General features: G+C 40.1%; 1 protein-coding gene across 9 annotated transcripts in view; it reads left to right on the forward strand.

Annotated features, from left to right (window-relative positions):
- The window catches only part of LOC106881715 (uncharacterized), a 75,011-nt gene that overhangs the window by 41,378 nt on the left and 18,829 nt on the right, over positions 1–14,804 (forward strand). For 8 of the 9 annotated variants that reach the window (XM_089365263.1, XM_089365274.1, XM_089365292.1 and 5 more), the window contains 11 exons: positions 90–174; positions 1,791–1,907; positions 4,099–4,170; positions 5,096–5,176; positions 6,797–7,011; positions 8,031–8,115; positions 9,746–9,802; positions 11,097–11,216; positions 11,933–12,052; positions 13,064–13,180; positions 14,162–14,215. In XM_089365263.1, the coding sequence (XP_089221389.1) occupies positions 90–174; positions 1,791–1,907; positions 4,099–4,170; positions 5,096–5,176; positions 6,797–7,011; positions 8,031–8,115; positions 9,746–9,802; positions 11,097–11,216; positions 11,933–12,052; positions 13,064–13,180; positions 14,162–14,215 (1,123 nt within the window). The remainder of the gene's footprint in view (positions 1–89; positions 175–1,790; positions 1,908–4,098; positions 4,171–5,095; positions 5,177–6,796; positions 7,012–8,030; positions 8,116–9,745; positions 9,803–11,096; positions 11,217–11,932; positions 12,053–13,063; positions 13,181–14,161; positions 14,216–14,804) is intronic. The other variant, XM_089365277.1, reaches the window with a different exon arrangement.

Raw genomic sequence — 14,804 nt, forward strand, 5'->3', positions numbered from 1 at the left:
CCATGTGGTTGGGAAGCAAGCTTCTTACCACACATCCACTCCTGTTTATTTTTTTTTTTTTAATAAGTTTTTAACAATTTTAATTTCAGAGAGTGTGAAGATAAACAGGAGGTTGACCATTGCTTGTATCAAACTCAACTGGAACTAAAATGGACGAAAAATTCATTGCAACGTGTAAGTTTGGCATTAAATAATTGTCTACTGAGACACCTTCTTGGAATGGTTTAAGAAATACCTGAAACTCTTAAGGAAGACCGAAATATTGAAAGACAAGCTTGGTGATGGCGGTGGCAGTAATGATGATTTCGAATTTTGGCACAAGGCCAGCAATTTCATGGGAGGGGGGTAAGTTGATGGCATCGACCTCCCCTCCCCCCAGTACTCAAAACTCTAACCCTAATTATTTATTTATTGCCCACAGAGGGCTAAATATAGAGGGGACAAACAAGGACAAAGGGATTAAGTCGATTACATTAATCCCCAGTGTGCAACTGGTACTTATTTAATCGATCCCGAAAGGATGAAAGGCAAAGTCGACCTCAGAATAATAATAATAATAATAATAATAAATAATTATAATAATAATAATAATGGTTTCAAATTTTGGCACAAGGCCAACAATTTCGGGTGAGGAGCTAAGTTGATTACATTGACACCCCCTCCCCCAGTGATCAACTGGTACTTATTTTATTGACCCCGAAAAGATGAAAAGTGAAGTTGTCTTCAGTGGGATTTGAACTCAGAACACAAAGACAGATAAATTGCTGCTAAGTATTTTGCCAGCTCACCGCCTTAATAATAATAATCTTTTCTACTATAGGTACAAGGCCTAAAATTTTGGGGAGGAGGCCAGTCGATTAGATCAACCCCAGTACGCAACTGGTACTTGATTTTATTGACCTTGTAAAGATGAAAGGCAAAGTTGACCTCGGTGGAATTTGAACTCAGAACGTAGCGACAAACAAAATGGATCTAAGCATTTCATCCAGCTTGCTAACGATTTCTGCCTGCTTGCCACCTTAATAATAATAATAATAAAAATAATAATAATAATAATGATAATAATAAAAAAAAGACAATTGGCAGAGATGGTAAAGAGCTGTACTTGATGTTGTTTATAGTTTAACATGTCACATTTCTTGGTTTATACAGTGGCAAGATGAAGCTGACCACAGTTTCTGGGGGTTACTTGTGTACAAGCTTATCCTGACAAGTGTGAATTATGGGCATGGGGGGAAGGGTCACCTCTTCCTCCTCCTCAACTAAAAATTGGGGCCAGGGAATTGTTCATTTCTCTCTCTTTTTTTTTTTTTTTTGACTTAATGTCCCTCCCAGGAACATTAGCTATGGGGACATAAACACACCAACAGTGATTATCAGGTACCACTTTGGTTCTAGAAATGACCACCACATGTTTAGTTATACAGCGTGACCACCATGTGACACTATGAACACCATGTGGCTAGTAATTGACCAATCTGATGTCACAACCTTTATATCTGATCTGTTACAAAGTGAAATTATTGTCAGACTGTGGGGTCCTGTTTCTTCATCTACGGTGACCCCACCACCAACAAGGTTACTGTGTCTTGTGGGGCATTGTATCTCTCTGCTCCATATTTACTGTTGCTTAGAGGAGCTGCGAGCGTCTGTCTGCGTTGGAGTCTGACCCTTGTTGTCAACTTATATTCTCCATTGTAACAAAAAATAAAATGGTGTAAGGGAGAAGGATCTGTTTTGGTTTATTTTTGTGTTACTGTATCGGTTTTTTTTTTAATGTCTAATTGCAGCTTGAGAGTGAAAACGAGGAATTACATTCACAGCGGGACCGGCTGATTCAAGGAGGAGGAGGAGGAGGAAAACAGAGTCAGACATCTCAGCTTTACATATCTCAACTGACCCAAACAGTAAGGAAATCCCTTTGGTTCAATTTACCATCTTCCCTACACATACATAGAGGCACAGGCAGGGCTGTGGGGGTAAGAACTTTGCTTCCCAACCACATGGTTCTGGGTTCAGTCCCACTGTGTGGCACCTTGGGCAAGTGTCTTCTGCTATAGCTTCAAGTCAATGAGAGCCTTGTGACTAGATGTCGTAGATGGAAACTGAAAGAAACCCATCATATATATATATATATATATATATATATATATATATACACACACACATATATATATATATATATATATATATATATATGTGTGTGTTTAGCCTCCCTCCCCTACCTTGATGTGTCTTCTCAAGCACAGAATATTGCCAAAAATCTCAGTCACTAGTCATTGCCTCTGTGAGGCCCAAAGTTCGAAGACCCTGCTTCACCGCCTCGTCCCATGTCTTCTTGGGTCTACCTCTACAAGTTCCCTCCACAGTTAGGGATCAGCGCTTCTTTACACAGCTGTCCTCATCCATACACATCACATGACCATACCAGTGCAGTTGTGTCTCTTGCACATCACACCTGGTGCTTCTTATTCCCAACTTTTCTCTCAAGATGCACCCATGCCAGTGGAACTTAAAAGCACCCATTACACTCTGTGGAGTGGTTGGCATTAGGAAAGGCATCCAGCCATAAAAAGCATGCCAAATCAGACTGGAGTCTGGTGCAGCCTTCCAGCATGCCAGCCCCAATCAAACTGTCCAACCTATGCCAGCATGGACAACAAACGTTAAATAATGATGATGGTATATATCTCATGGTATTACAGTATATATATATATATATATATATATATATATATATATATATATAAAACTGAAATATTAGTGCCAAGCAGCGTTTAGGCATAAGCAAAGTGTAGGTTAGTTAAAATATGTTTTTGACACATTTCAGAAGCTAAAAGGCAAATTTACTGCAGAGAAAATATTTCTCTTATAGTAAAAAGGTGTGAAAACAGCATATCCTTTCTGTGTCAGGATTCCCTTTTGGAAGTTGAAACATGGCAGAAGCATATTTTACCCAACCTAAACTTTGCTGATGCCTAAGCACTCTTGGCGCTAATACTTTGTTACATTTCCACAATCTGGCGATCTTCCAGTGCAAATCACTCAACATTGTTGACTGCATTTTACATGAAGCTTTTACTTTATAAGATTTGCTCTGAGTAGCCTCTCTTAGGTACTTCCCATTGATAAAAGCCAATGAGCAAGAAACATCAATGTCTGGGAATCCTGATAGATGGCAACACTGAAAAGATAGGATGTTTTCACTCCTTCTTACCATAAGAGAAAAAGTTTAGCTGCAGGACCTCTAGTGAATTTGCCTTTTAACAGTTGAAATATGGCACAAACATATTTTAACTTACCTAAACTTTGTTTATATATATATATATATGTGTATGTATGTATATATATATATCTCATAGTATCACAGTATTGACCTGACTATTGAATGTTATTACACATCACTGGTCACAGTGTGTTTAACATTGTTTTAGCTTTATGAATGATGCCACTCTGTTGGCTAGACGAAGCTGGTCAACATTTCCCCCTGATTGGGGGGGGGGGGTTCCATTGCAGAGTTACCCATTTACAGTTGAGTGGACTGGTGCAGTGGGAAATGAAGAATACAATGCACTACCATGTCCAAAAATTGAATCAACATCATCATCGTCATCAGCGTTTAATGTCTGTTTTCAATGCTGGCATGGGTTGGATGGTTTGACTGGGGACTAGTGAGCCAGATGGCTGCACCAGACTCCAATCTCATCTGGCAGAGTTTCTACAGCTGGATGCCCTTCCTAATGCCAACCACTCCGAGGGTGTAATAGGTGCTTTTTACATGCCACCAGCACAGGAGCCAGTCTAGGGGTACTGGCATTGGACACATTTGGTTGGTGCTTTTTATGTGCCACCGGTATGGGAGCCAGTCAGGTGGATCTGACATCGACCATGTTTGGATGGTGCTTTTTACGTGAACAAATATGAGCACCTTCACACACACACACACACACACACACACCTATTATAGATGGATAGCAAACTTGTTAATGTGGCAGCCATCCCTATGCTCCCTCTCATTGATATTGTGAATAAGGATTTAACAAGAAATTTGCATTTTCAATGAAATCTTTATCTCTCAAAGTTTTTCTTCTTTTTTAGTCAGAAAGTTTACCTGATCAGAATTTCTCTGCGGAAATGGTTCAGCTGAAGGAAGAAAATCAGAAACTTCGAGTATGTACTTAGATGTGTATGTCTGTGGTGTGTACATGAGCGTCCAGTGTGTCTGGGCTAAATTTGACAGTTTGCACAGAAAGAAAAGGAAACACAATATCCCATCCAAAAATAAAAGTAATTAAAAAAAAAAACTCAAACAATATTAACTAGATTATATATATATTATATATATATATATATATATATATATATATATATATATATATATATATATATATATATATATATCATGTATGTAAATGATATCATAAACAAGCAGCCAGGGTAGTTTGTCCAGCAGCTGGTGTTAGGAAGGACATCCAGCCAAAGAAACCAGGCTGGAACTGAGACACTGGTCCTCCTCTGACTGATTGGATTCAGTCAGATAGCCCAACCGATGCCAGCATAGAAAAGCAGACATGAAAATCATGATGATAATGACGATGGTGATGATGATGATGATGATGGTGGTGGTAGTGATGATGATGATGATATATAAGCTGTAAGTGGTTCAGCTTGTCAGTTATGTTGCAGTATTTGATACGTGTACACACACAACTATTTCACCATCATAATCATAAACTATATTTATATTAGTAGTGAGAATTTACAAATAAACAAAAGACGAAGACGGGTGTGTAAACAACAAACAGGTATATTTGTTTAACACTCGGGAAGTGAGAAAGTCGTTTACGTTTTGCGCCTATGCTCTTCGTTCGGAAAGGAACACAGAAATAAACAGGGAGAGAAAATAATATATACACACACACACACACACAACTGTACATGCCTATACATATACACACTCGTACATACATGTGCACACATACACTCACTTACACAGGCATACACACACACGTTCATATGCACATGCCACCCCTCCCCCCTGTATAATGTATCGCTTCCATTGTTTGAGTTGTTGTGTGTGTTTTATTGTTTTCAGGAAGAAATGTCGAGAAGCCAGAGGCAATTGTCTGAGACTGTGGAATTGCATCGAGTCATTGAAGAATTGCAGGAAGGGAAGGTGAATAATTACACAATCATTTGTTTTGGTCACTGAACAGCCATCACTTCTTCCTTTGTCAATGTCCCACCACCACCACCACCACCATTTAAGTCCACCCCATGTCACCCACACCACTACCACTTCCACCTCATTGCCAAAGAGTTAACTATTGTTGGTCTGTCGACCACTCTTCCCACAGCAGTAATACCTGTCGGAGGAAGGCACATGGCTTAGTGGTTAGGGTTAGGGTTAGGGTTAGGGTTAGGGTAGTCATCTCCACAATTGTAAGATTGTGAGGCTGGTACATGGCTGCCAGTTGTGTCCTTAAGCAAGACACTTTATTTCACATTGCTCCAGTCCACTCAGCTGGCAAAAATGAGTTGTACTTGTAATTCAAAAGGGGCCAGCCTCGTCACATTTCCATGTCATGCTGAATCTCCCAGAGAATGATGGAGTACTCAGCCACTTGTTAATTTAAGGAGCAAACTGTTTCATTAATCAAATCAACTGGAATCCTCCTCGTGACCGATGCAGTTGCCAGTTGTGTTGATGTCTAATGTATTACATCTGTGTTCGTTACATTGTGAATGTTGTTGACTTGACAGAGGCTGGACATGTTCTTTGCTTCTCTGACCAGTCACCAGCTGAAGACACAGAAACACACCAATACAACCCAGCAGGACAACTGAAAAATAACTCTCAAAGACTGGAATATCAACAATTTCCTGACAATATACCATATATTATACAAAATTATTATTGATTACTGCAGAAGACTTACCAAGGAGGTATATACAAATTTCAAGATTCTCATACTAAAGTGTATTTACCAAAATCAAAAACATTAACTTTTTTATATTTCAAACAGACACCATTTTCCCATATTACTTAATATTTTCAAAAAATTCAATAAATTATACAAACTTCATTTTATATCTCTGAGGAGCAGAAGTATTGTCTATAAATGTTTGAACTGTCATATTATTATTATTATTATTATTAAATATTTATACTTATACATATTTACATATATTTTTTGGTTCCTGTGCAGGTGACACGTAAAATACACCATTTCGAGCATGGCCGTTGATCATTACCAACGTCGCCTTCCTGGCACATGAGAAGACATTCAAGCGAGATTGTTGCCACTGCCGCCGAACTGGCTCCTGTGTAGGTGGCACGTAAAATACACCATTTTGAGTGTGGCTGTTACCAGTACCGCCTGACTGGCCTTCGTGCAGGTGGCACGTAAAAGCACCCACTACACTCTGAGTGGTTGGCGTTAGGAAGGGCATCCAGCTGTAGAAACTCTGCCAAATCAGATTGGAACCTGGTGCAGCCTCCTGGCTTGCCAGTCCTCAGTCAAATCGTCCAACCCATGCTAGCATGGAAAACGGATGTTAAACGACGATGATGTATATATCTTTCTAAAAAAATTTTTCTGATATTATTTCACTATATATTCATCATCATCATCATCGTTTAATGTCTGCTTCCCATGCTAGCATGGGTTGGACTATTATATATTATAGATGTTGCAGCATTAAAAATCTTGCTTCCTCTACCTTCGTTTTTGATAATATCAAGAAAATATTTGATGGTTTTCAGTTTCACGAGTTTATTTTCCTGTCATTGTAGAAAAGTGCAGAGATATTGACCAAAGACATCCAGCATCAGATGGAGTTGAAAGACAATACTTCAAGCTTAGAAAAACGGCAGATGAATGATAATCTGAAAAGACTGCAAGAAGAACGAGATAAATATCAGCAGGACTTGGTACAAGTGCAAGGGGAACGGGACAGCATGAAACAGGATTTGGCCACTTACCAGGAGAGGTTGAAGAATATGGACAGGTTCTTTTATTCTTTCATTCTTTCACTTGTTTCAGTCATTTGACTGCGGCCATGCTGGAGCACCGCCTTTAGTTGAACAAATCGACCCCGGGACTTATTCTTTGTAAACCTAGTACTTATTCCATCAGTTTCTTTTGCTGAACTGCTAAGTTACGGGGATGTAAACACACCAGCATCGGTTGGCAAGCAATGGTGGAGGGACAAACACAGACACACATACATACATACATACATATATATATATATATACACACGATGGGCTTCTTTCAGTTTCTCTCTACCAATTCCACTCATAAGGCTTTGATCAGCCCAAGGCTATAGAAGAAAACACCTGCCCAAGGTGCTATGCAGTGGGACTGAACCCGGAACCATGTGGTTGGTAAGCAAGTTACTTACCACACAGCCATTCCTGTGCCTAATGTTTCTTTTCTCAGCTGCAAGGATTTTGGGGAGTGTTGGAATCACAAGACTGGTCTCAATATCTTGCACTATTTACTTATGTACCGTTGGGTTCTGAGTTCAAATCCAACAGGGAACCACTTTGCCTTTTCTTGCTTTGAGCTTCATTAAAAGTTCTGCAATCATCATTCATTAAGTGTGTGTATCTAAGTTAACAAGCTGGCAGAATCGTTAGCACACTGGGCAAAATGCTTAGCAGCATTTCGTCTGTTTTACGTTCTGAGTTCAAGTTTTGCTGAAGCTGACTTTGCCTTTCATCCATTCAAGGTCAATAAACTAAGTACCAGTTGTGTACTGGGGTCAATGGGGTCAACTAACTTACTCTCCTTCCCTGACCCTGCTACCCCCTTCTGCCAAAATCTGAGACCAATATGTGGGTGTGGGGGTGTTTATGGCCCAGACTATCAAATGATCTCATCTAACACTGGTCGTCACAATGTGTTCCTTTATGGAGTTTATTCTTTGTATAGATTATATATATGTGTGTGTGTGTGTGTCTGTGCCAACTTGACAATATACTGTAGGTTACATAACTCTATATATTTTTTCCTTGTCTGCAGGTTACATCAACTTAAAAACAATGACCAAGATAGACTAATAAGCCAGTTAAGAATGGAATTGGAGAAAGAACAATCAACAAACAGAGTAAGAAATAAGTTTCTTTTGTTTCACCATGAATATTCATTAGTTGTGACTCTGGCTCCACAAAACGAATATTCATTAGCTGTGTCCCTGTCATCATATAAAGAACACACACACACACACACTCACCCTATACTTCAAAGTGTGTTATTAGCCTCTGAGTCCTTAATTTTTAAGAGAAGTTTGCTGGCAGATTAGTGAAAAGACTACGTTTTCTGGTGTGTGTGTGTGTGTTTCTATTTCCTTGTTTTGACATCGTATAACAGTTGCAAAGGAGTGTCACTATCATACAAGCAGTGTCCCTTTCTTTCCAATCTTCTGTAAAAAAATGTCTGTCCAGGTCTGCGAAAATATTACCCTTGCTTTGAAAGAGGTGAGAGTTGGCAGCAGGAAGGGATGCCTCAATAAACTCCATCTGACCCATGCACGAATCCATCATCATCATCATCATCATCATCTCATTTAGCGTCCATCTTCCACGCTGATATGAGTTGGGTGGTTTGGCAGAAGCTGCACCGGCTCAAGGTCCACATCATTTTCCATTTTGGTTAGGTTTCTGTGGCTGGGTGCGACTTCCTATCACCAGTTTCTTTAGAGAAAATGTTGTGTGCCTTTTTGCAAGGCACTGGCATTGGTGAGGTTACCAAGTAATTCACAAGACAAGGGGGGAAAACCCTCAACTGATTGGAGGTTGTAGTAGAGGGCAAGATGGCTTTATGGCAGGTGTTGAGAGGTTAGAGTATGGTAGACGGACTTGGCACAGGTATCGAACTACAGAGGAGGTACACAGCTACCCAACGTTATATAAGGGTGGGTGGGTGGGAATAGTTGGAAAGAAGATAAAGATAGTTGTAGCAGAAGTGTCAGAGTGTATTCTTGTGGGTCAAGAAGGTGAGTAGAAGAGATCTGGAGGTTGGGGTGGATGGTGGGTGAGTTGGTAAGAGTGTGAAAGGAGTGATGGGGGAGCAGGGTAGAAGTGAATGTAGTGATTGATGAACACTAGTGGGAAATATCAGTATGGGGATGGGGAAGGTGAAAGAAACAGAGGTGGCCACGATACAATAGCTGAACAGAGACAGAAATAGTGAGGGAGGTTCTGTAAACATGCTACCCCCAGGGGAGAGAGAGCTGATACTGAAATATGTGTTGCTATCATCGGCAGATGTTGATTATTCTGTTCAGACTTTTTTCTGGTCAAAACACCTGTGGATGGTGTGTAAGGTAGTTCACCCCCACCCCCACCCACCAGACTGCCTCTACTCCAACGACTAAAGTTCAAAAGTACAATGAGCAAGGTCTATGATAGGGTTGCCCCCCACCAGTTGCACCTTATTTGCCTAGTTGACACTCAACAGTTGTCTGATGGCACACATCTTCCACGTGGCCATGATAACCTTCAAGCCCTTGATCTAGGACTCCTCTGCCTTCTTGGTTATCCAATGTCCTCCCTCGATCCCGGGTACAGGAGGCTAAGGGGTTGCCAGCTCTTGCCCAAAATGCCATCCAATCTACAGATGGAAAGGATGACTTACTCTCCCAAGTTCCTGTATTGTAAAGTAATTCAGATTAACATACAATTAAAACTGATGATGATTATGATAATTATCTTTGTTTTAATTTTCTCTTTAATTAGGAACTTCAAGATTGTTTATCTTCAGCTAAAAAACAAATTTCAAAATTACAAAACAAGGTAATTTCTTATTTCTAATTTGTTGTTGTAATGTTTATGCTACAATGAAGTTATTGTTAATGCTTTTCTCCCTCTATTTCTATCTCTCTTTCCTTCTTTTCTCCACTGTTAGAAGTGGGGGGGGGGGACCGAAATAGACCATTTTAAACTTTTAAATGAATTTAGATTAACTAATTTTAAAATCTCGAGTTATATCATGCTGAAGAGTTCAGAAAGAGGACGAAATGGTACTCTCCACAACTACCAGGGACTTAAAGAATTATATGGAAATATATGTATGCTCTTTCCAGTCTTTCATATTGATTTCTCAACATAAGAAATATGAACTTAGAAGTGATTCTCTCCCCTGAAATAGTGATTCCCAGTAATTCCACCAGGTGTAAATTGTGATATTGTTTTTCATGTAACTCTTATAAAGGAAGTGTTTTATGACTGTTTGTTGTATTTGTGAGTCTCAGAGAACCTGTAGTGTGAGGTGATACCAGTGCTGTGTGATAGTCAATAAGATGGCCTGCATTGAACATATGCTGTGTGTGCTGTGCTATAGTTGTAGCAAACTTGTTGTCAGGCATCGTAATCACATGGCTGTGTGCGTGTCATATATTCATATTGTGCATATATGCACACACTCGCTCTCTCGCTCTCTCTCTCTCTCTTTCCCCTTCTCTCTCCCCCTGTAAATGTTTAGTTGCAATTTGCTCTGACTAAACAAACAAAAGCAGTTAAGAAAACTGTGAGAATATTGTGATCCAGGAGAGACAGCTAGAGGCCTGTGTTTCACTTTGTTATTGTTTTTTCTATTATACCGCCACGTCCCCAGAAAGTCAGTTGTTTCCTAAAGATCATCATCATCATCCTCATATTCTGTGTCACGCTGAATCTTTCTAAAAACCATGTCAAGGACATGTGTGTCTGTGGGGTACTCAGCCACTTGCATGTTTAATTTCATGAGCAGGCTGTTTGTATCAACTGGAACTCTTCTCATTATAACCAACAGAGCACCATTTGGATAACTTCTCCTGCAACTACTCTCTCATTTATTCCCTCTACTCTCCCATACCGGTGGCACGTAAAAAGCACTCACTGCACTCTCAGAGTGGTTGGCATTAGGAAGGGCATCCAGCTGTTGAAACCTTGCCAGATCAGACTGGAGCCTGGTGCAGCCTCCCAGCTTGCCAGTCCCCAGTCAAATCGTCCAACCCATGCCAGCATTAAAAGTGGATGTTAAACGATGACAATGACGACGATGATGATGATTATTAAATGGTTTCTGATATATTTCTGTTTCTGCCAGGAAGAAGAGATGAAAGCTGTGTTGGCTGAGCAGAAAAATCTTCTCCAAGAAAACAAATATAAAAGAGACAATTTACAGGAAGAGACAAAGGAGAAGCTTTTATCAGCACAACATGCCAAGGTAAATACAACAACGGAAGCAAATTGATGATGTTTTGAAAGTGTCGGACGATCAAAACTGAATGCAGGGAAGTTGAATATAAACTGGTGGATGTGGGGATGGCCGGGGTTACCTAGAATAGGACAACATTCTATGGAATACTCAATGTTTCACATTAACTGGAACAGCTGGTTTAGTAAACTGCACCAGTCCAAACTAGAAAGGGCTGGTAACAGAAGGGTCGTTAGCCATTAAGAAAGAAAGGGGGGGAAAGAACATGGGTGAAGGAGCTGCAATGACAACAACCCCCATTTTAAATAACAACAAATACAAGGTAGAGAGTGAAGACATTATGGTCTTGGCAGACGAGTGATGTTGACATGGCAACACTTTAATCCTTCTCTTCCTCCTCCTCCTCCTCCCATTTCCCTTGCTGACATGGAAGTTGGATGGTTTGACAGGGGCTGGCACTACTAAACTTTATCCACTTCTTCATTCATTTTGAAACTTTTATTATAGTTCTATATTTAAGAGAACTATAATAATATAATAATAGTAACATCGTTAGGAATGAGAACCCAGGTTCGAAATTTCCCCCAGACACCTGATGAAGGCTGGAGGGTATATCAGCCGAAACGTTGTGTCAACAACAAACAAGATGAGGACAAATATCCGTCAAATGTAAATAATGTAACTTTCATTATGTTTTTCACTCATAATGCTGCTCATATTTTCAGGAACGTCTTGAAAGTGACCTGAAGACATTGCAGTTGCAAAAAAGTGACCTAGAGATTGAACTACGCCGTGAAAAAGATAAAGTCAAGATATTCCAGAGAAATTTTGAGAAACCACTAAATGTAAGTCCATAATTAATTGATGCTAATTACATTTTGAATTGAAACATCCTTATTTCTTTTATCTTTTAGTATCAAAGTGTGCTTTGTATATTATTGAGTCGGCCTGGAACCAAGAAAACCGATTGGTCAAAGAATGGATAGTCTCTGACATGTTCTATAGGTGTGTAGACAGTGATGTCAAGCTGAGTGAGATTGTAGTTGTGGCCAGTGTTGCGTAACTGGGCCCGTTAAAAGCACCCTTCAATCGTTGGGTGTTATGCTGTGCTTGTGAAGACTTGTTGAGCTGAGGGAAATCAAAGCCATGGCTGATGCCAGTGCCGTCTGACTGGCACCCATGCTGGTGGCACGTAAAAGGCACCATTCAAGCATTGGGCCTCTTGAAGGCAGTGACAGGTGACCAAGACCCTTGGCAATATACCGTGATTGCATTGACCTGTCAAGCCTTGTGAGATTGTAGTCATGCCCAATGTCAGTGCCAGTGGCATGTAAAAAGCACTCTCTCAACTTTTGGGGTGGTTGGCGTTAGGAAAGGCATCCAGCTTTAAAAACCTTGCCAAATCAAATTGGAACCCGGCTTACCAGTTTTCAGTCAAACCATCTAACCCATGCCAGTATGGAAAGCAGACGTTAAAAGACGAGGATGATGATATGTTTTAGGATGAGATGTAGCTGACTGTCCCTGGAGCCATGTTCTCACTTCATCTCCATTTCATCATCATCTTTTCTTGGATCGGATGGTTTGACAGGAGCCAATAAACTGGAGGACTGCGTTAGTCCCTCACATCTCCTCTGGCAGGGTTTCTAGATGAAGATACAGCTGGACATGTGTGTGTGTGTGTGTGTGTGCAACCTGTATTTATAAAGTTTCTTACTCTATACAGCTTCACACTGATCTCTGTCAATATTGAACAGAATGGCCAGATGTTTGATGCAGTTATTCCCTGACACCTTAATTACTAAACCTTAATTACATTAATATGACCCTGTTGTTGTTGTTGCTTTGTAAACCAGGATGACAAAGACTCTCTTATCCACGACCTTCGAATCAAAGATGCTCAACTCCAAGGGAAATTAGAACAAGAGAAACACAAGAGTGCTGTGATGCAGCGACTTTTAGACGAACACATGGTAAGGGTTTTGCATTTTTAGATATATATTGTGAAGGTGTGTGGCATAGTGGTTGGGATGTTGCACTTGTGATAATCACCAGATCATGAGTTCAATTCCCACATGGGGCTGACATATTTTGTGCTGGAGTAAAACACTTCATTTTACATTGCTCCAGTGCTCCAGTGCTCTGTAGGAGCTGGTTCTGTCAAAGAAGAGTCTTCAGGTATGTTATGATTCATTACTTGGTGACTTCAGTAGTGCTACTGTAATGTGATTGGCATTAGGGAGGGCATCCAGCCCTAGAAATTAAGCCAAAAGAAACATTGGAGTTCAATGCAGTTCTCTGGTTCTTTGGATCCTGTTAGGATGGAAGACAGATGTTAAATGGTGATGATGATGGCACACACATACACACACACACACACACACACACACACACACACACACACACACACACACGTGTACGTACGTGAGTATTTTTGTCTTCCCCTTGTCTTGACATTTGTGCACTGAGCTTTCTTTCATATGGACCGTTTGTTTGAAGGATCAAGAAATAATATTTCCTTAATTGGGAAAAAGGTGAGAGTTGGCAATAGGAAGACCATCCAACAATAGAAAATCTACCTGAAATAAATTGTGTGTGTCAGTTATGAAGTTTGTTTCTGTTTGCAAAGAACGTGTCATGTTTTCTATACAGTAAGACAAATGACCATTCAGCAAAATTGGCCCCAATGTTGTGCTATTGTATAAAGAAGTCATATTCCCTTGCCAACACTGCACGTGTTTCTGCCAATTGCCAGACCATTTTCTGACTATGGTTTACTGCTGCTTCAGACGAAACAAGATCCGTTTGATGTAATTTATAGGTTTTCCCTCTCACCATTTCACATTATATTATTATCCTTTGCCTTCCTAGACTGTCATACTTTAACCTTGCAAACTTCTGCTATGATAAAAGAAATTTCATTTATCTCTCGTTTTAAACCTCTTTCTTTGCAGGCTCATCCTAATACAGATGTCAGTACAGTAGTCAGAGAGGAAGAGAAAATTCAGGTATTCTATACATACATACATACATATATATATATATATGTATGACAGGGACTTCCATTTACGGCTAGCATGGGATCTTGTCACTAGAAATGCAAACACAACAACACACACACACACCTGCATATACAAACACATACGTGTATGGTTTTCCATCTACCAAGTCCACTCAGAAGGCTTTAGTTCGCCCAGGACTATAGTGGAAAACACTTGCCCAAGGTGCTGGACAGTGGGACTGAACCCAGAACTATGTGGCTGGGAATTGAATTTCTTAACCACTCCACCATTCCTGTACTTCATGTTGTAGATGAATATCTGTACCTCACATTGTAGATGAATGTCTGCACCTTATGCCTGTACTCATGTTGTAGATGAATGTCTGTACTTCATGTTGTAGATGGATGCCTGTACCTCATGTTGTAGACGGATGCCTGTACCTCATGTTGTAGATGGTTGCCTGTACATCATGTAGATGGATGTCTGTACCTCATGTTGTAGATGGATGCCTGTACCTCATGTTGTAAATGGATGCTGGTGGCGTCATCATGCTACATGTATTACAATCAATGTTGTTCTCTAATTTCTATGGATG

The sequence above is a fragment of the Octopus bimaculoides genome, chromosome 1 (genome assembly GCF_046866305.1).
Source record: "Octopus bimaculoides isolate indiv1 chromosome 1, ASM4686630v1, whole genome shotgun sequence".
In the NCBI taxonomy this organism is placed as follows: Eukaryota; Metazoa; Mollusca; class Cephalopoda; order Octopoda; family Octopodidae; genus Octopus; species Octopus bimaculoides.